This window comes from Myripristis murdjan, chromosome 1 (assembly GCF_902150065.1).
Source record: "Myripristis murdjan chromosome 1, fMyrMur1.1, whole genome shotgun sequence".
NCBI classification, from domain to species: domain Eukaryota; kingdom Metazoa; phylum Chordata; class Actinopteri; order Holocentriformes; family Holocentridae; genus Myripristis; species Myripristis murdjan.
Genome location: NC_043980.1, coordinates 34,616,975 through 34,639,008, shown reverse-complemented (window position 1 = coordinate 34,639,008; position 22,034 = coordinate 34,616,975). Strand labels below are relative to the sequence as shown.

The window sequence follows — 22,034 nt, the reverse complement described above, 5'->3', positions numbered from 1 at the left end:
GAGGGAAATGACACCATGAGGCTGAGTTATCTGCCAAGGAGCTGCATATTCCACAAGCATAGGCATTATGCGGCTAATAACTGCTCTGTTAAACCTTACGAGCAACAATCATCAGAGTCACTGCTTCTGACTGGTAAACACGCTCTGTGCAAGGCGACTCCAAATTCAGAAGAGCATTATCTAACATTCGACAGGCATTTCTTATATGGCTGTGAGCATTTAGTGATACAGAGGATCACTTTTTACCTGTACTTTCTAAAAATGGCAACATTAACATTCCCAACAAGTAGGCTATTTATCACACTGAAAATAAATGACCTTTCTTAAATGAGGTGGCTTTTTTTTTTTTTTTTAACCAAACTTGAAATGACTTCTTTCAAACATTTGTGTAGAGAACAGAATATATGGAGCTGCTAAAAATTCAACAGTCAAAACAATGAGACTTTAGCAAGTACATGCATCTCTGAAAATATTTTGTGATTTGTGGACTTCTGAGTACAAACACCCTATTTGGGCCTGTCCTCATACAAAACACTATCTCTAGTACGCCATCTTGTGGTCAATGTTGCGCTCAGCATGAACACGGACAATCTGGCAACACACTTTCCTTAAGATAGAGGACGAGTTGAATAACTTAAAATAACATGTAAGCATCTTATAAACAGTAGACTATCGGCTTCAGCAGTAACATCAGTAATAAACTCTTTGTGGTGTGTTTTCTACCCTTATATAAACTATTGAATATCCTATGCAGTGTAAGGTAACTGTTTCAAAGTGTTAACGTGCCAAAACAGTGCAACACAAAATGCATGTAAACAGGAGCAAATATATAAAGGAGAGGAACACCATGGAGCAGGATTTTATGTAGGCAAATTGATTATCATATGATTATCGAACTTGGTGGCATCTCCAAAATTAAACTTGTAAAGTAAGGTTGTGTCTTGTAGGAAATGTGTAGTCTGGTTTAAGACTACATTGTAGTACAATTACGCAAATTGGCTAGTTTCTCATGACAGTGCGTTGTGAAGTAAACAAAATCACCATAAACAATTGTCCAGTGATAAACACACACATAGTGGTTGTAACGGATAGTAGCGGATCACTTGCTCCCTCCAGGCTCAGAGACCCTTTGACCTGTGTTTAGCGCATGTTTCAAAGCCAGAGTGCTGACTGCAAGAGAAAAGCAGGAGAGACTTTCAACTGCCCGGACCATGACAGGTTCCCTGTACAGAGCAGAGACAGTTAGCCCACCAGCCAGTGGAGATGCCACCTCACTCTGTCTCTCACAGAAAATGTGTCTTTTTTTTAATATTTATGCTGTGATTTGTGCTTGTTTGTGCTCTTTGTGGGAAAAAACCCCCTTTGGGGACATATCTTCAGTCAGACCCCAACACAATACTGTCCTCTCCTGCGATTCCCAAATATTTACACTTGGCTTTGCCTGTATGGGTTAAAATGAAGGAAACGGTCAATGGAACAACTTGTAACAAACGCGGGCCACTGACACCTGTTGGGCAGCATTGGGCATTGATTTACAACTACAGTATATTCCACTATGTACTGTACTGTGGTCATTGTAACATGGCACAAGGAATCAGTGCAAATAGACAATCCTCCTCCAAAACATTCACCTTCTCCTTCCTAGCCCACCTGTGCAGTGGGAATTGCCTGAGCGCTGGGTTACAATATAAAGGGGAGTGTGGAGGTATAAGACTGAAAAACACACACAGACAAAAAAAAATATATCACACCAGCCCAATTCCAAACTAATCTCTCTAACCCTTGAACCAAACAATGATATATTCTGTGGTTTCCCTGCGAGAATACAACAAGATCACACAGACAATGCAGGAAAATTATAATTCCAATCGGCAAGATCTGAGGTTAAACTGTTGGGTGCATTCAAGGTCTAAGAGGCGACGGACTAAGACGGACTAAGTGCTGATAGGATCCTTTGTAAATGAAGGATTAATGGGAATTGGGCAAAAGAAAGGAAGTAGGATACGAAGAGCCTGGGATGGGACGATGTTTGGGGCGGGTCATGCGCGGGCCGAGGCGGGCCCTGGAGGCCTGGGCGAGTCGTTGGGGGTGGGGCTCTCCGTCTCGGAGGCGCTGGATTCGTCGTCGTCATCATCATCCGTTTGCTCGGCGCTGTGGTACAGCATGAGGACCTGGGTCTTGTGGGTGATGGTGATGGTGCAGGGGCCCTGCGCCCACGGCTCGCCGTCCACCTGCATGGGCATCCTGGAACTCTTCAGAACGAGCTGGAGGAGGAAAACCTACTCTGTTACACAGCATCAGTGTGTGATTCCTATGATTCCCACAATGCCTTCTGACAACTTCCACAGAGCAAGCTTGAACGGGTTCCATCCAACTTTGTTGGTTCAACAGGTAGATGCATGAAACAGCAATAATAGTAGTGGAGGAATACTGTTTTCACTGACATACTGTAAGTTGCACCCTGTACTCAAAAATGCAGCATGTCTTGTGGCTGCACTGAATATTGTCAGTGAGCAAATAGGTGTCTCTGCCTGTTCTATGGAGGATTTCTTTCTAAGTGATTGTTCAACATCAGCATGAAATGGTGAAGCCTGAGAGGAGCCCTTACTGTTTGATCCTGAGCAACTAACACCAAAACGGTTTAGTTAGTCGTAATGCCTCTGCTACAAAAACTCCACTGAAGCTGCACTGGAAATATCTTGACATTTGGCCACATGTCCACAGAAATAGAGGCTAAATAGAGGACTAAACAACAAAAACACCCAGAAGGAGGATTTCCCCCTTAAAATGAGTCTGATTTGAAGCATTTACAGTTTTCCATACACAGCGCAGAGCAGTGATGTGGTGGGATGAAACATTTCTAAGTGACACGAGCAGACAGCACATGCCTGATATTATTAGATAAAATTAGACCATAAAATGCTGTGAGCAAGCACATGGCTCTGTATAACCTAATGAAAGTCCCATATTGTCTTGTACCACACCTAATTGTTGAGCTAAACAGGGTGTGTTGTTGTAGGACAGTGTGTGTGTGTGTGTGTGTGTGTGTGTGTGTGTGTGTTATGGTATGAGCTCACCCTGACAGTGTGGGCCTGACCGAGCCGTACAGGGTTGGCGAGCTTGACCTGGATCTGGGCGCAGTGGAAGGAGCCAAATACTCCCACCACCTCCAGCAGACCGTCATCCAGCCTGGCGGGACACGACACAGCACAGTAGCACAGGGAAAAGGAACAAAACAGGAACAGGAACTGCTTGTTGGTGTCAAGTTAGTTGCCAAAGCAACCATGAGCACTTAGTGTGAATGCTCCATTCAGAAAAAACACAGTGAAAAACACAGTGAAAACACCTAAAAACACTGAGACAGTGACATCATGTCTAAGTTCTTGTGGTCTCTTTGCTGTATGGAAGTGCTGGTCCTACCGTGTGGGGGGACACGGCTCGTCCCCCATGCCCTCCCAGAGCCTACAGCCTCCGCCCCAGTAGCCGATGTTACAAACAATGATGCCCTCCAGGCTGGGCAGCGCCACTCGCTCCCCATCCAGCTCCAGCTGTGAGGAGAACACACACACACACACACACACACACACGTTGAAAAAAGAAAACAAATCATTTATCTTACACGTTATCTCACAGATATCCCATAAAAGTAAGAAGAAGCAGTTTTTACGTGTCAACAATCTGCATAGAAAGTATAAATCAAATCTAGGCAGTGTTTTAGTTAATGAAATAAGAAATCTTAGAGATGAGGCTCAAAGTGTTGGAGGGGTTGCTGCTGGAAATTTTGGAAAGGAATGTCAGGCTTTCTGGCATGCAAGATAAATATCCAAGAACAAAAATAATGTTGAGGTAAATTATCTGTGAATGTCCCTTTAATTAAGATACAAAACTAGGTTACAAAAACTGAAGTGAATACTTACAATGCACCTTTAAACTGTCCTTCATTTTGTCCTTCAAATTGTTCTTTTAAACTATTTCACAGACAATACTGGGTACCTTTCTGTTAATGCTTTCATGTTGTTGTATGTGTTGTTTTCTTGTTAAGCTGTCTAATTGGCAATGGAGTGTTGCTAAACAGATGTTTGTTGTGTGCACAGTGACAGTAAATTAAATCATTCATTCACTGAAGAACCACCAAATGTGGTTTTGACTCATAAGCAGGTCCAAACGAAATGAGAACTCCTAAAACATTTGCTTTCTTGGTTAGTAAATGATGCTAGTTTTATTTTTCTATTTTATTTGAATTATGTTTAATGAGAAGTCAATAAAACCTTTTTTTCCATTTACAACAATAGCCTGGCAAGAGGCACATGGTCTCTTGATGGGGAATTGGAGTTAAGAGGTCTAAGAAAACAACATAAGGATGCAATATAATACGTTTACACAGCAGCAAACCAAAATGTATCAAATATCAAATATCAAAAGAAATGTTATTCTGTTTTGACCTGCTTATGAACAGGAGGTGAAAGCACAATAAACAGGGCAGTTTCATCTCATTAATGTGGCTACTGTACCTCAATCCTCTTATCCAGATCCTTACATTCCTGCACTAAACAATCTTTGGTGCCATACAGGAAATACACAGCCTGGGGAAAGAGTGGAAACATTTACAAAAACAGAAAAAAAAATCCAGAACTATATATAAATACAGCACCTTGTCTGACTGAAATGTTTCTTTTCAGAATAAATTATAACCCAGACTTTCAAGGCCCATCTCTGTCTGTATGTCTGTCTGTGTGTGAATATTCAAATTCACCCGCAAGAAGCATTTGCACATGGAAATGTTTTCAAAATGTATTCAAAAGGCTCCGAGCCGCTCTGTGACCTTGTTGATGATGCGGCTGGAGAAGAAGGAGGGTGTTTTCTCCCGGTGTGTGTGGAAGTTGAGAGCCATCAGGGCGTCAGGCCCCACAGAGAAGTAGTTATTCATGGACAGAACCTGGAGAGGACATGTACCAGATAAACTCTTCACATGTCAAGCTTTTTTTTTACATTTTTTTAAATAATTTATACACAATGTAAAGTCTGTTACTACTTTCATCATCAGCCGATTCTCATAATTAACCTCGACACATAAAACCTGGATCACCTGTCTGCTGCTAAAATTACAATATATTGGTAAGTTAGGATAAGACTGCATGTCTAGGTTCCCACTTCATGTCAAACGTAAAATTTCCTGACATTTTTATTTCAACAAATTTTTTAACAGTTCACATCTAGTGGTTTAAGAAAGTTAATTATTCTGTTTTAATGTGAACATACTGTGAACACAATGGAAAAGAAATGACGTTAAAATAACTAGTTACTGACTTTTTAAACTCAGGGAGACAAAATCTCATGATATTCTATAATATTCTTGAGATATTATGTAAGAAACATCGGCAAAATCTTGGACGGGTTTTTCATGATCGATGGTTACCCTTTCTTTCATATTTGGGAAAGCAAGAGCCATGAGTTTCAATTTATATTAGTGCTCTGTTTTTTGTCATTTTCTCTTTTATTACCTTGTTAAAAAACTCCATATTTCCCATTCCTTTGTCACACTTGCTTACAGTTATAACTTTTAATAACTGTTATAAGACTAGGCAGTTGGTTTGCATGGTTGTTGCCCTTTATTTAGCTAGTTTACTATTAACATCTATTTAGTGATTCATTCATTTAATTTAAAAGTAGGTTTATGCATGTGTGGGTGTACATTTATGTGTATATTTGCATTATTTACATATTCCCTCTTTGTTTTGTGTGTGTGGGAGGAGGGTGGGTTCAGTGCGGGATGGGCTGGTGCTGACCTACATCCAAATTACCCAGATCGTGCCTCACCTTTGGTTTGCGAAAGTAGAGGCCTTTTGAAGCTACCTGCACTTTCCATCTGAAAAGGTGGAAACGCAGATAATCAGTGACAGCACACCAAAACAAAGCACAAATTAATGATAAAACACAACTCTCTTTAGGGCTGCCCCACCTGTCCATTTTGACCACCTCGGCGTCCAGGACGTTACGGAGAACCTGCTCCACAGGGATCTCTCCGGCATACCCGGAACCCCAGCCCAAAGTGTTGGATAGGTCGTTTCCCGTGCCCAGGGGCAGGATGGTCACCCTTGGGATAAACTGGTCTTGACCCTGAGACGGGACAATACAAGAGCAGCAGGGGAGAAAGAGAAGCAATAAAACACTGCAGCCCATTTTATTAAAAGCAAAACAAGAACATTGCCTTTTCTCGCCCCTTTCTGACCTTGAGCTTCATGGTGTCGATGGCGTCCAGCACCCAGCCCACAGTGCCATCTCCCCCACACACCAGCACCCGCACACTGCCAGGGGGGAGCAGGGTGCATAGCTGCAGGGCCTTGGGGGGAGTCAGCTCTGACAGGTCGAACACCTGGAGGAGAGCGGAGGGGAGAGAAAGGGAGGAGCAAATAATGAGGGGAGGTGAAGGGAGATGGAGAGATGGGAAGATCAAATCACCTGCTTTCCTTGAAAACACTTATCTACTGCAAAGAACACAACGTATGACAGATCAAGTGGCCATTATCAAAGAATTGTCAGCATATATTGTGGTTTTATTTTTCACAATAACAGTAGCATATTGGTAATAACACTGCAACACCTCATAGCCTCTGTAACCCATGGAATCAGTCAAGTTTAGTGAAATAATTCAGCTGATATCACTTCATTTTTACTGCCCAATGTTAATATTCAAATTAATATCAACTTTATATCAACTGTGTAAGCCTCACCCTGACTGAGAAAACCCTCAACATTTAAGAGTCAAGATTCTTTATTGTCATTGTACGGGAACATGCAATAAAAATCAAGTGCACTCAAGGACCGGACTCCATATATAATGAATAACTAAATGCTCCATACCATTCGTTCATACTCACACTCTACCTGGCCACACATCATATCATACACACACTCACTGCCAACGTATGCAGTTCAAATGGGATAAAAGCGAAAAGGAAAACATATGAAGCTGCACATAATAAACCTGTTAACTGATAGTCTATTGATACTAAGTTGAGCATTTCCTCTGAACAGGCTGACAGGAAGTTTACTATGCAACTGTGAAACTCAACTGATGTAAAGTTGATTAAAATGATGCTACGCTGAATATTAACACTGAACAGTGCAAATAAAGTTAAATCAACTTTAGACACAGATGCGCAGCTCTATACATTCATTGAGTCATTTTCCAAACCACTTATCCTACTTAGGATCATGGGAAGCTCTATACTGCAATAAAAAATAATAAGAATAAAAAAATAAAAAAAAAACTTACCAGCCATAGACAAAATTCAGTGACCTTCTTTGGCTGGTAGCTGATGTAATTTTCTCCCTTTGGTCATGGCACACACTTGGCCCATTCAGACCAAAACAGCAAAGGGCAGACTGACCTGCACGGGGTTGAGGAGTGTGCGAAACTCTCCCAGCAGAGCCTCCCCCATGTTGTTGCCACTGCGCGTGTTAGCCAGGACCAGCACGGGAGTCCAGCCACTACCGCATGAGGACGCCAGCTACATGAACAAACACAAACACACAACACCAACGTTGCTTAAAAGATGTTCTGAGAAAACTCATTAAAAAAAACCCATGCACGGCCACAGAGGTGAACCTGCGGCCCCAAACGACCCTGCAGGCTCCAGTAATGACTCGGGACCTTGCTGTACTCGTCGGGGTGCCTGCGGCGGAGCTTGTTGACGTGGTAGAGGTAGTGCGGGGGGATGATGAGGCTGCGGAACTCGCCCAGGTCACAGTGCTCCGCGTCCGCCAGGCTGGCCATGCAGTCGTCGTGCACGGTGGTCTGACACCACACACACCTGTGGAGGCAGGGACACGCGCATTAGAGGACTAATTGCATGCAAAAGAGACAGCATTCTGACAGCATCCTCCCTCCCTAGTAGCACTGCATCAAAATATTAATGACATCGCAATATGGCCAAGTGCAATATCCAAATCGCTGGAGCAGTTATTTTTAATAAAGGTCAAATGTTTGACAAAATAGCATTATGAGTTAAGTATTGTGGTGCCACAGACCTATAAATCATATTGTCCACATTTAAGAAAACATGTTTGATTGGCACAGACTACAGCAAAAATTACATGACCATCATTTTAATCCTTTTCTGGTAAAAATAAAAAAATTATGATGAAAAATTATCATTCCCACTAATATCAAGAAGAAACTGCAATATGATTGTTTTTTTCACCATATCATTCATCCCTATAATGAATTTCTGTTCAAAAAGAATATATAAAGCAAGGAAGAATCCTTCATAAGAATATACCAACGGCATCTTTAGAGAGAGAGAAAGGCAGGGAGTAGAAGAGGAGCAAGATTGTTCAAAACTCTGTGACGATATTATTGCCTGGAATTTTGCTGAGGTCGTCATTAAAGATACTCTGTTTCCCAGAAAGTACAAATAATGGGATTTTGATATAAAAATACAAATAAATAAATAAAGAAGATGAAAAATAAAGAGCGTGGTCAGACACAGTACATAAAACACTATCAGTGTGCTGTGAACACTGCCACCACAGAGCACTAACAGTCCCATTGGGCTTGACTGGAGATAACAGGAGTGACTGCTGTATTCTACTGCAGGGGTTTTTATTGAGCGGGGTCTGCAGAGCCTCGTGGGTCCTTAGCAAAATGAGGAACAGTGTAATTGCACTATAAGTTAATACCCTAAAAAACAACACAACCGTATCTTTGAAGGTCCACTCTTTGACATTCTCTCTTCATATGAGGGCCCTGGGGCAAAGTCACTTAATGAGAGCAAAAATAATTTGAAAAGCCCCTGACTTTTTGGGCACTGACAACCACAGTGGACTGGAATATGCAGGAGTGGATATTATGTTGATATTATGTTGTATATGGTGTATAAGTTATGTTCCTGTCCTGTATATATCCTGCTCTAGAGTTGGAGCCAATTGTTTCCTGAATATTTTACATATTCTATTTCTCATATTTAGGCTGGTAAATGAGTCTCTTAGCCAACTAATTATTAGGGCACTCCTTGTACCTTCTGGTGGCTGAGAAAAAAAGCAAAACTTGATTTGGAGGAAGATCAAAAACCCCTGTGTCGCTGCATGTTTGCAAGCCTGCGGGGCAAAGCGGGACCTGTACCGCACCTGAAGTCGCAGAGCTTTGGCTGCGTCCCGCACTGCTGCTTGCACACCGCGCAGTAGCTGGCGAGCGGCACGTTCCCGCGGACCCAGCGGTGCTCCGGGGCTCCGTCGGGCCGGGCCGGGGCCATGATCTCCTTGCACGGCAGGCTCCGGTCGGCCCGTCGCAGACACGGCTCGTCGGCGCACAGCCCGCAGCAGTCGCAGAAGGCGCCCTGCAGGATGTGCTGCGAGCAGACGCAGCAGTACGTGGGCTTGTTGAACAGGTCCGTGTAGTGCCAGCCGTGCTTGCTCTTGCGAAAGAAATCCTTCATGTGTGTTTTCCGCTTGGAGCGCTGCGTGCTGCACCACAGCGTGATGATGACGGGCACAATCACGGCCAGCGAGGTCCAGAACAGGAGCGTCCACTCCTCTCTGGAGCCGCGCTCGTCGTGCCCCTCGTCCCCCTCCATGTACATCATCCAGACGGGATGCTGCTGGCTGTTAAGCGCCGACCGTAGCCGCAGATGATGGAAGTGAGCGGAAATCAGCAAACCAGCGAGCTAGCATGTAAACAACACAACAAACTGCACCCGGAACGCCTGCAGTGTGTCCCAGCGGTACTCATTTTGACAGGAAAGCATACAGAGATGACATAAATGTCGTACAGAAGTTTAAATATAACACGACAAGCAGACGGCCAAATAGCCCCTGTACCACTTGGCCAGTTAGCTCCTTGGGTAAGTTAGCTTTAGCTGGAGAGCTGCTGCCTGCCAAAATAGTTCCTATCCCACTCCGAGCTGCGGGAGCCCTCGTCTGCATTACCGGAAACAATGAGTTTGGCGCATGCGTACAAGTGTCTAAATCACAGTATGATCATGGTCAGGTAGTCAATGCATGCAGCTAATTAGAGCAAAAATGCATGAATATTTATTTGAGTTTAGCCTGCGCAGGCGCTGTTGGTGACTTAAGACCTTATACATCTTAATAACCCATGTATAATAGTACATATGAATATGAATAAAACAAATACTCAACAGATTACTGAATATAACATGGATATGATTAAAAATTGAATAGTTAAGTACAGAAATACAAAGGATTGACAGGTACAGCCTTCATTTTCTATGCCGAAATACAAGTGTGCTTTGGTAGCTGCTCACTGACATATACTAATAAAATGAATGAGCCCTCACTGGGAAAAAGACCAAATGTGAAAACTCATCTGAAAATCTGAGTAACGAGACTGAAGCAAAGACGGAAGTAAACACAGTTTATTTGTTGATCTCGCCTTGCCAGTGTACTCTCTGAGTCCGGGCTCCTGATGTGGGCTGCTGCGGCGCTAATCCGCCTACAGCCCCGCGGGACGCATGCGCTCTCCGCTGTCCATAATGCGAGCCGCGGCTCCCTGCAGCTGATGGATGAATCAAACTAAAGATGTGATTACAGTACACTTAGTACAAACCACGTGGGGCCCCCCGCCTGGCCCCTGCATCCGGCACAGAGGAAACAATGACGCGGCTTGACGTTAAACCTGTGTCGTCACTGGCACTGGTCCAATCCAAGTGCGTAAATACATAAATAAATAAATAAATAAATAAATAAAGTACTGACCTAGCTCCATTAAGTCTGCATTTTTTCTCTGAAACTCTACAGAGAGGAATACAGCTGTAGCTTTCAAATAGCCTGTAGCTTTTCCGACCATCTTAGCAGCAAGGAGTATGTTGTATAATATAATACAAGCTGCATGAGAATAAATCCAGGAGACTAGGCCATTAGACTACAACAAGGAGATGGATAGATGCGGGGCATCTTTATTACTATTATTGTTATAGTTGTATTGTTAATGTTGACTTACTATTTAATTGTTTTTAAATGATCTTACCTATCGCAATGTCGTGAAAAGGAGGTGAAAAGTATTTCCTGCTGGCAGCATTTATTATAGATAGATAGATAGATAGATAGATAGATAGATAGATAAAACAAAACGAATACAAAGATGGGCTACAATTCTCTAAAAATGTATTCCCCTCCTATATAGGCCTAGGCCACTCTGACGGAAAATGTCCATGCATACTTTCAGTAAGCTACTTTTAATTAATAACTTGTACCTTAGACTATGTGCCGAAGTGTAGCCTATTCAATAATCCTGCTGAATAAATATAACAACATATAAAAATTAGACTCCCACAATCAGCACACATTAGACCACCACTGTGCAGTGTCATCTGGACACTGTAACACCGTGAATTTAAACAAAGTGAAAAATGAAAATAATTATTTGTAGCTTAATTTTTGTCAGAGTTTAGTATTAGGCCTGTTAATAAATTTCAACAAAATGCGCTTTCAGAACGGCCTGGCCTATTCGTTTAAAAAAGAGGGAAAAAGAACAAAGAGAGAAATGTCACTGCACGTGCGTGTGGCGTGAATCTTACTGTAGAAAACAAAGCATCATCGTCCTAATTCATTTTTATCATTTTGCTACGACTTTTTGCCAGTCCCATTTGACTATTTCACCAACCAGCTGAGCGAGCCAGAACCAAACAGCCTCGACATTAATTACCCGCTTCCACTGTATTTCCAAATGAATGTGTTTATATCGCCATCTAGTGGATGGCTTCCAAATTGCAAGTCAGCGGCCCAGGCACCCCGTAACAAGCAGGCTATGCTGAGGTGGATGTTTTGCCACAGTCATTTTCATACCCCTCTGATTTGGGCCTATACATGCGTAAATATTTATTTATTTTTTAAATTTGCATATAGAATCGCTAATGATAACTCATCTGAAATATTTCCCCAGTCCCCTCAGGTATGTGGGGGCCTGTCGGGTGACGTGCAGGGGGAGGAGAGTGAACCTCGCAGGGGCTGTCAGAGCACAGGAGCCGCGGGCAGCAGAGGTGAGCAAGATGAAGACGGCTGTGGTACTCTTCCTCTGCCTGGTCCTGTTGACCATCTACACAGGTAAGAATCACCTGAAAAAAACACTTTTCTGAACATGCAATATGCATTTTGAATTTGAATCATCTTTCTGCTGATGCTGAATGCACTCTTTACTCTGTTGTTAAAGCCCAAATTAAGCAGTGACCAGTTCAGTTCACTTAACTGACTCAAACAAGAATAATTAAGGAAAATGAGTAATGCTTATTGTAGACCTTTTGATCTAATTGCAATGTAATGTGCTGAATTAAGAGAAGCAAATGCTCTATAATGAACAAAACATTCATTGCTTCTGACCTATTTTGCAGCATTTGCACTATTTTATTTGTTATTATCAGCTGAGAAATTTACCTCATGGAATCACTGCACTGCTGCTCTAAGCCAGTGCAATATAACAGCAAAAATCAGCAAAATCTCACACACAAAAACAGTCTTCCTTAAATAGATAGCTAATGAATGTGTATGAGTGTCTTGCCACGTTGCTGTGAGAGTTGAGGCAGCCACAGCAGCAGCAGCAGCAGCAGCAGCAGCAGCAGCAGCAGCTCTGGCCCTGTGTTGACAGAGCTAGGTTCACTTTCACAGAGGCTTCCTCTGGCAGGGAGGAAGAGAGGGCCAGCCTGGCTGTCTGGGGTCACGTGCTGCACGGGCCGGGCTCCCCAGGGAGAGAGCACGATGAATGGCCACTTTGTTACCTTCCACCCAATACCCTGCCTCCTAATGCAGGCCTGGGCTATACAGAGGGACACAGAGACAGAGTCCTCGCTCTGCAAAGCCCACTGTGTGTGTGTTTGTGTGTGTGTGTGTGTGAGGGCACAGGGGAGCAGCTCCCTCGGGGCTGGCTTTGGGGAATAAACAGCCTCACATGGACTAGCTGAACAGATCGCACCAGCAGCCACAGCTCACCACCACCACCAGATAGCGGTGAGAGGTTTATTCATAGATCTGAAAGCAGCTTTTAGTAATGGAAATGATGGGTGTTGTCTTAACTAGCCAATACCCAAACATCAAACGAATAATTGCCATGTTCATAACATGAAGTAAAGGCAAAAACTGGTGTGAGAGCAGACAGTCTCCAGCCAAGAGGAAGTAAAGAAAAAAATAGGGAATTGCCAAGACTCATATCTACAAGAACAGAGGAACAACACTGGAATATTTCTAAATCTGTGTAAGATAAAAATATTCTCTCTGCCAGACTGCCATGAAAAAAACAATCATCATTTTATCTTGTGTTTCTAATATTAAGGTAGGCCTCACAGATTTGTGTGTGGGCCTACATTACATTTATTGAAACTTTCCTTGTCCAGCACTGCAAGAGGAATTGCAGATCACACAACATTTTTATCTTTTCCAACCAGAAAATTGATCCTCTTCTGTCCCCAGATGGCAATCCTATCATCGACGAGAGCTTTGCTAAGCAACTTCTCCGCAGCAAGAGGCAGGATCGTCCAGCAAAGGCTGGCTACCCTGATGAGCCAATGAGGGTAAGGTCCAAAGTGCAAAGAGCACAGGCACATTACAAAAGCTGGAAAGGAACACATCTGATAGTCACTGAGCAATGCAAGCTTCATGCCTTTTATTTTAAGCTGTACATTTACTGTTTACTGGGATTTTTTTTTTTCAGCATTTTCCCACAAAAAATATGTTTATTTGATTTTCCAAAGTTGATAACTCTCATTTGGTTGCTTTTGAGGAATCAATATAATTTCAGGTGACATTAAAGGGCATATAAAAATAGAAGGAAAAAAGAGATCAAATACTAAAATATAATTGATCTGACTTACAAGATCACTTCAGCGGTGGCTCATTAGAATAATTTGGAGTTAAAAACATGTACCACAGTCATTGTAGCACTGATAGGAATTTCAGAGGAGCTCATTTTATTTTTAGACACCAGCCAATGTGTGTAGATCCTGTATTTACAGTAGGCTAAGTGTGTCATTGCAGACATAACTTACCATCACTGGCACTGTAGTTTTGCTGACATGTTTCAGAAGAGCATACGACCTCCTCCTCCTTCTTCTTCTTTTTCTTCTTCTTCTTCCTCTTTACCTTTATTTATTCTCAGAAATACATTGAGGGTAGTCCTCATTTTCAATGATGCTGACATTACAGAGAACACAGAAAATACAAACAGAACAGATTAAAAGCATTGAATTACAGGCACAACAAAACCCATAGCATCAGTTCAAACAGTTACATGCTGTATTTGAGATACTGATCGTGGATTTAAATTGACTGTATGGTGGCAGATAGTTTATTCTTAATGTGTGTTGGAGATTGCTCCAGGAAGAAGGGACATTAAAATTAAAAGATTTTTTTTTCTTAAATTAGTATCTACTCTTGGGACTTTAAGCGTAAGTGAGTCACTCAAACGAGTTTGATGGATTCCAGGATTCCAAACCAGGACTGAGGTGAAATAGTGAGGCTTTCCAATAATGACCTTGTAAATAAATTGAAGCTATATATTCTTGAATCAAAACTAGAAATACAATAACTTCAACAAGCACAAGAAATATATAAAATAAAACCTTATGAGTGTATATGTCTAGAAAGTGTGCTGTGTCATGTCCCAGACAAATGGCCCATACTCTGACTGATGCAGCAGTGGTGCACTACTCCATTACAACACATTACAATGCACGTGTAATGCACACAACCCCCTCTCCTATGTCCAAGTCTGTGCATGTTTGCCTCTCCAGCTCGTAATGTCCAGGTTATCTGAAAATGAAAGCAGCATGAAATGTGGAGGGACGAACTGCTCTGAGTCAGAGGAATTTTATTGCGATGACTCTGTGATTCCCCACAGAACAATCAGTTTCATTTTCTGGCAAAAGCTCGGCAGGAAGCAAAGGAAATCTTTTCATCCTTGCTGTTTGTCTTGCACCCTATCAATCATTTTTTCCCTCCAGCTTACCTTCTCTTCTCTCTTTCTGTGTGTGTGTGTGTGTGTAGGAGCATCTTCTCCAAATGCAGACTCTGGACCAGAGGGCCCAGGAGACCAACCTGGAGCACTGGATGAACCCTCACTGCCCCCCGCGCTGTGACAGGAACTATGGCTACCCCGTCTAATGACAACCAAGGTCTCAGCTCCTCACTATCAGTCCTAACCACACTGGACTTGAACACAGCTGTTCCAGCACAACTAAGTTGCAAACAATTATTTTCAGAAATATTTTAACCGTGGCCACTCTAGTCTACAGTATAATGTTAATACACTATAAGTCTACATCCGTTAGAATTCATTTAACACTTTTCAGATGAGCAGCTGCCTAGTGGACTAAAAATCAACAAAAAGACTGAACAAAAAGAAAGAAAGAAAGAAAGAAAGAAAGAAAGAAAGAAAGAAAGAAAGAAAGACAAGTTAACAAAGAAACAAAGAAATTACAACAAAACATCTTTGGTTTCATCTCATTCTTTGAGTCATATTTTCATTTCATTCATTTTTTTTCCCATTTGATTGACCAGATTTCTTTTGACAGCATCATTTTTGCAACAAGGCTGCATGAGACTAAAATGATCTATTTCCAAGCTGGATTGTGGTTGCCTAGACTTACTCACCAGCTTTAGTGTCTGATCCATTTCCTCCTTTTCTTTTCCACAGATGACCACAGTGCTGACAACATTTACCCAACAGTGACAACTGACATGTTATGATGAAAATGAGGCGAGCCAGGAGACTTGTTAAAGGCTGTTACTCCCTCTCGCTCTGTTTCTCTCTCTCTCTGAAAACTCAAGGCCATAACTGAAGACTGGTGAACCAATGGCCATGCATATTAGCTCATTACAGCTATTAAGAGTAGCCTTGACGCCATTGCATTATAAAATCATGAAAATTTGTAAACAATGAATATAATCAAAATAAATAAAAATGCATGAGTGCGTTGTTTATTGTTGATTATTTTTTCTCATAATTTGTGGATCGGCGGTAGAAACGGCCTACCGGCTTTTTGATGTGATTTCATGGTTTTCAGAATCGAGTTTGACACAAGGAACTGGCAAAGACAGAGTCTCCGGTGGTGCTGGAAGTTTTGACCGGCGGTGGTGACCGCGGCTCACCCTGACCTGACGCATTACTGAAGGCTGCCTCGCCCGCACTCCAAGGCTCAGCGTTAGGCTCTGAATCCTGACTGTGAGAGGGAATTATTTATTGGCCAGTCTCTATTTCGAATCTGGAAATCATATACCATAAATTATACATTTAATATAGGCCATATATTCCAGGATATAGCATATAGACCAACGTCTGTGAAGAACGGGAAAACTGCACTCCAGGCTTTAGATGCAAAGAAATGCCTGCACACATATTTACTGCAGGCCTATTTAACTAAAGGGAAAAATCAGGCCTATCCTCAAACGTTGCTGCTCTGAAATGATCGAAGTAGGCTATAGGCCTAATTAAAATAAATAAATAAATACTGAATAGCCCACTAATTATTCCATATTTTGGTTTGGTTGGTGGGCTTTTTTTAATTAAACGATGAACTGCTTTATATAGGTTAACAACACACAGGCCTCAGTTATATGATGAACCCATCAGGCCCTATACCCCGATATTAATTATATGCATTAACTGGTGCTGAGCTCTGGACGGAGGAAAACATCAAATGCGTGTTTTCCCGGCTCGCTGCAGCGGTGCCGTGCAGGCCTGAGGACACACTGCGGGCTGCTGGAGCTGAGGGAGGAGCTGCTACCTGAGCTCTGTCAGTGGGGGGAGTGAGTGCATGTGGGCTGGTCCAGGCCTACAGGGCCAGATTACTATTAAATATGCAGCATATTTTGGTTATAGTTTTATATAGTAAGCCTACAGCAATAACTGTAACCTCACTCTATTTGCCTGTAGGAATTTTGCCACTTATTAAGCAGAGAAATTTCCTTATGGTCGTTATAGGCTTTTTTGCAAATTTATTAAAAATAAATAAATAAATAAATATAAATTGGGGGCACAGGCCTAGTTGCGTTTAAACTTCTGGATATATAGGCCTTTAACCTAATGTGAAGTATTTTTAGCTGGCTTTCAGCTGATGTTATAGACCAAATCCACTACTATTCCTTTGAAATAGCCTATTTAACACGAAACACTAACAAGGCCGACTTTACTTTTATTTTCATTCAAACTGTGTTGCGTTGCGAAAATAAAACACAAAATATCACATAAAAAACACAAAGAAATGAGAAAATTCAAAGAATTTATTGGAAAGCGTCTAAAAAGCAGTTTGACACCAACTCTGCGATTATCTTATTAGACATCAAAGCTTAATGAACGTTTCTATGAAATGTATGAATATACTATGTTAATGCAAAAAAAAAAAAAAAAAAAAAACAACGTAGCAATGCATCTTGGAAAAACTCGCAAGGTTTTCGTCTTGAATTTACCATTTTTGCTCATATTTGAACCCCGTCAGAAACAGGCCGCTACGACCTTTGGTGCGGGCTCGCTCTTTTTAACACAACACAAACGGATTCTTTGATTAATTCTTGTTAATAAAAAGTGCTTCAAAAACATTTTATTACTATTTTTTAAATATAGGGCCTACATAATCAAACAGGCTCTATACAGCCCGATCATTTCAAATTTCAGAGAAATATTCAACCCACAAACTTGATCTACATGTCTAGGCCTGGCCTACCTCCTTCTCAGTTTATTAGTAGGCTATGAGCTGAACTTGTGAAACCAAACACAGCTGCTCTACATCCCAAACCGGAACATGAGATTGAACACAAATTTTAGATTCTAAAAATCGCTACCCTTGGAAAATAATCAAATTCACAAGCTCTGTACACAAGGTAGCCAGCTGCAGCAAAAGATACATGCAACTCTTTCATGTCAACCGATGCATGTTTGTGAAATGGACTTCATTTGATTTGGTCAATACATTAAATAGTCGTCCAACTTTGTAATATATACACATATGCACATTCTTTACTAATTTGCCTTTATACATTACATACAAAAAAACTGCGCTGCGTGATCACACCATATAAACTTCAAAATGATTTTTGAAACAAGTTTGAGAAAACAACGGACAAAGTGGATAAGGAAATGAGTCACGGAATCATCTTTTGTCCTTGAAGAAGCCTTTAGAAGTGCTGCTCTCCTTGATGGTGACGGTCAGGAAGTTGGTGGTCACGTCCGTCACCAGGACCTTTTCCACGCTGCTGAGCGACGGCCTCCACGTCACCTCGTCCAGGTCGTCAACAAGCCGGGTCGGGGACGGCCTGTCCAAGAAGGATGGTTTATCCATTTGTGAAAAAACTGCAGGTGGACTCTGGTTCATTTTGAACTGGTGCTTGAAGTGCGCCGGCGCCAGGTAGCTGCAGCCGTCCTTAGTCCTGTGTGTGTCAGCGTCTGTCCTGTGTGGATGCAGGCTGCGCTCCGAGTATAGCTGCTTGTATGTGCCTCCGCCGGAGAGTCCCCGGATGTGTGCATGGTGTTGGTGGTGGTGATGATGATGATGATGGTGGTGGTGGTGTTTGAGGGCCTGGCCGTGGTTCTCTGGGTGTCTGTGGGACATTTTAATGAGCCTCATGTCATTGCCCCTCTCTTCACCCACTTGCAGCTTGGCCAGTTTGTGTGGATTGTAGCTCCCCTGCTCCTCTGCCCTCCTCTTGTGGGACTCGGAGGCGGCAGGGTTGGAGTTGCTGTCTTTGAAGCGCAGCTTAGGCTTTGGACCTCTCTTTTTAGGGACGTGAATGAGTCCATCGGAGCCTGTTTGCTGGAGGGAGGGCGGCTGGTGTTCCCGGGCTGGCTCTGGTGGCCGCACCCGGACGCTCTCCCCACGGTTGACTGTGCTGGGCGGGAAGATGGTGGGAACAACGGCTCTCAGGCCCTCCCTGGCCCGGGGGGTGATGACCGGCTCTGGGGTTGGGTAGGTGACACGCATCCCTCGCACTGCATCACTTCTAAACTCGTAAGACTTGCCTTTAGCTTTGGCCTGAGCCTGTTAGAAAATAACACGAATAAGATCAGCTTAAAAAAAAAAAAAAAAAAAAAAAAGAAATCAGACCATGATAGGCAGGACTCCATTCCAAGGATATTAATTCTTTTTTTTTTTTTTTTACAAATTAATTTGTTAGCTTCAAGTCATAAAGACAGCCATCCTAATTAGCTCAAACTAATAGGCCTATAATAGTAATCTGGAGACTGATGTTACAGCGCTGAATAAACAAAACCAGCACTGTCAGGCAACAGTATCTGTTTGTGAAATTCCACTAACCCCAACCCCCCCTCCTTTTTTTTTTAAACAACAGTACTGTCAAGAGAAACTGGTATTTAGTTCAAGATAAACTGTCGGTCATTAAGCAATTTTCACGGTTTGTTGTCCTGAATGGCTGAAAGCTCTTGTTGTTATGATGCTTTATTCAAGCGCTGCCGTTCAAATTGAACGTCAAAACATTTGCGTCAGTATTTAATTACTTCTCACAGATAGACATTGTAGTTACAGAAAGGAGAAAAGATACAGAACAACAACTTTAAGAGCGTCTTTGAAACAACGGTGTACTGGCCTTAAATGAGGATGGATCTGTTATTCTTAACAAACAGCCCATTCTTGTGGAGCAGCAGTGAATGGGAATTTACAGAGTGCCCCATTAGCTAATACACAAGCCCAAATACACACCCATTACTGAGTGTACTTGTTGAATATACATGATTAGCATAATGAGTGTAAAGTGTGTTTAACCTCCAGGCGAAAATAAGAGGTGGTGCAGGTGCTGTATATAAAGGCAATATACAAGAAATACCATATGAGAAATTTATGATGTAGGATAACTGGACTTGTTTAAATGCCTGAAACATTTTCCTCGACCCTCCTGTTACTTTCAAATTTACGAACATTTTTTATCAATTGGGGTCAGTGTGACCCCAGTAATTTAAACCTCCACAAAAATGGTAATAATAAAAATTGTTACCCAAGTTTATGTGTCAGGTACTTTATGTCTTGTTGATGACCTAAACAGCTCTTTAAATAAAACATAAACTCCCCCACTAAGCCAGCCTCACACATACAGTTCTTGTGGGAACCAAGTTTTTCCCTCCCAAATGTAACATAAAATATGAGAGGTTCTTGCTCTACTACAGTATAGTTATATGAGGTGAGCGCCGTAAAGCAGAGGGAAGCTTTTTGATGTTTATAAATGGTATGTTATAGTTCCTCAATGTCATCTGAAACAACTAAAACTAATGTAAAATGTTCATATTTCTTAAATATTTTACACAGCTAAAACAGCCTGGGGGAAGCCGACCCCAGAGAGACACTGATGCCTACAAAATGTGTGAGACATAAACATATTAGCATGTCAGTTTTATGTTTTTTTGTCTTTAGCCACTTCTAGGAAAAGTCATGAAATATGCAGCATGTCATGTATCAAGAAGTGTTAAACACTGAATGGGGTGAAACTGACCTCACAGATAACAGGAGGGTTAAATGCATGCCATAACGCCAGTCAACAATGCTGCTACTGTACCTTGAGTAAAAATGTCTTGGGTTTTGGTCCTCTCTTTTTGGGCCCATAGAGCTCCCTCTCACGCTCCCTGTGTGTGAAACAACAGCAGCAGACACCCATTAGGACTGTCAGGGGAGCCAAGTGGACGGAGGACACCTTACACTAAAGGGACACATGTAACATTCACTGTCTAACGGCCGGTCCGGACATCTTACCTCTCCTCGAAAGCGACAAAGAGGCGGGGGTCCAAAATATTCTCCTCTGGTTCCCAAGTGCTATACCTGCGGCATAAAATAAAACGTGGGTTTACAGAGAAAGCAAGAGCTGCCTGCACGCACGCACACACAAACACACACACAATCACACAAACACATATATGTATACACACGCGCGCGCACACGCACACGCACTAGCTGGACGGCCGTAACGTTAGCCTGCAAGCTAACATTTCCAGCGTGCTACGCTCACTTTGCCACTAATCCGGCAGCCTCGCTAGCCACACGTTAGCGGGGGCTGGCGACAGCCATACCCGGGGAGACAGCGCCGACACCCCGGCCAAGGGCTGTAAATAGACCATAGACAGACTATAGCACCACTTACTTGGGAGACCAGCCCTTCCATTTCACTAGGTATTCAATCCGACCCTGCATGCCATCAGAAAACAGAGACACTTGGTTAGCTTGCAAGGCAGTAGTATTATGGTGCGGGGTGGTGCATTAAAATGAACGGCACAGTATTTCTCCCACCTACCCTCCTTATCCTCCGTTTGATGATAGACTCGGCGGCGAACACCCTCTCCCCGACGGCAGACAGCTCCATGTTTACTCCCGTTAGCTTGGTCTACGCTAGCTGGCCAGATATTTTTCTCCAGTCCCAGCCACTCTGAATTCCCGACAGACCATAATACTCCCGAACAGAAAAGACGTCAGCGCATTTTTTACAGCGTTGCTAAGGAACCGCAGTCGGTGGAACCGTTTACGGAACGCCCATTGGTCCAGCCGTTGCTACGTGCTCGGGGTTGCTAAGCGAAGGGGAGGAGCGTCCACTTGTGAATTCTTTGGGGGAAAAAATGGTGGCTTTTTCGCGCGCGGCATGCGGGAGCGTTTGCGCGAGATATCTTCAAAAACACATGTCAACAAAACAGAACGCAGCGAGAGTTTAGGCATGTCAGGAAGCAAACTGCAGGATGCCACGCCGGCCCCGCGCCAGCGACAAACGGAGGGGAAAAGAAGCATAAAAGCCCCCTCATTTTCGTTTAGTCTATCCAGCGTTGTGTTTATCAGCAAATTTTCATATTAGTCTGCAACAAGGCAAACAAGCTGCTGTATAGCCCTAGATGATCTCAAAAAATATACATCCGCGAGGGAAAAAGCAGGAAGCATTCATTGTGCTTGCTGTTAAAAGATCAAGCGCAGGTTTAGTCTGCCGTTTCTGCCAGGCAAAGATATACTGACACAATTCAACCCCTGAAAAGCCCCGATTGCCTCGACTATAGATTATCCTTTAAAAAAAAAAAAAAATCGGGTCGTAAAAACCCAGAATTACGGCTGCGT

The 22,034-nt window shown here is 42.7% G+C and overlaps 3 protein-coding genes across 3 annotated transcripts; 1 reads left to right on the top strand and 2 right to left on the bottom strand.

The window, feature by feature from the left end:
* Nucleotides 1-337: 337 nt before the first annotated feature.
* Nucleotides 338-9,916, bottom strand: dgke (diacylglycerol kinase, epsilon). The gene is made up of 11 exons (XM_030048886.1): nt 9,130-9,916; nt 7,655-7,814; nt 7,392-7,511; nt 6,230-6,373; nt 5,960-6,117; nt 5,818-5,866; nt 4,823-4,936; nt 4,512-4,583; nt 3,421-3,548; nt 3,078-3,189; nt 338-2,264 (listed from the first exon to the last, which is right to left on the bottom strand). Exons 1-11 carry the CDS (start codon nt 9,582-9,584, stop codon nt 2,040-2,042), a joined length of 1,737 nt encoding a protein of 578 aa, XP_029904746.1. The 5' UTR covers nt 9,585-9,916; the 3' UTR covers nt 338-2,039.
* Nucleotides 4,965-15,869, top strand: c1h17orf67 (chromosome 1 C17orf67 homolog). Its single transcript, XM_030048900.1, has 5 exons — nt 4,965-5,115; nt 11,903-12,063; nt 13,420-13,520; nt 14,992-15,119; nt 15,641-15,869. The coding sequence occupies exons 2-4, from the start codon at nt 12,009-12,011 to the stop codon at nt 15,106-15,108; spliced, it is 273 nt and encodes a 90-aa protein (XP_029904760.1). The 5' UTR covers nt 4,965-5,115; nt 11,903-12,008; the 3' UTR covers nt 15,109-15,119; nt 15,641-15,869.
* Nucleotides 15,870-17,208: 1,339 nt separating this feature from the next.
* On the bottom strand, nt 17,209-21,407 carry cbx8b (chromobox homolog 8b). The gene is made up of 5 exons (XM_030062401.1): nt 21,232-21,407; nt 21,082-21,125; nt 20,697-20,762; nt 20,503-20,569; nt 17,209-18,977 (listed from the first exon to the last, which is right to left on the bottom strand). Exons 1-5 carry the CDS (start codon nt 21,298-21,300, stop codon nt 18,093-18,095), a joined length of 1,131 nt encoding a protein of 376 aa, XP_029918261.1. The 5' UTR covers nt 21,301-21,407; the 3' UTR covers nt 17,209-18,092.
* Between the last annotated feature and the right edge of the window lie 627 nt (nt 21,408-22,034).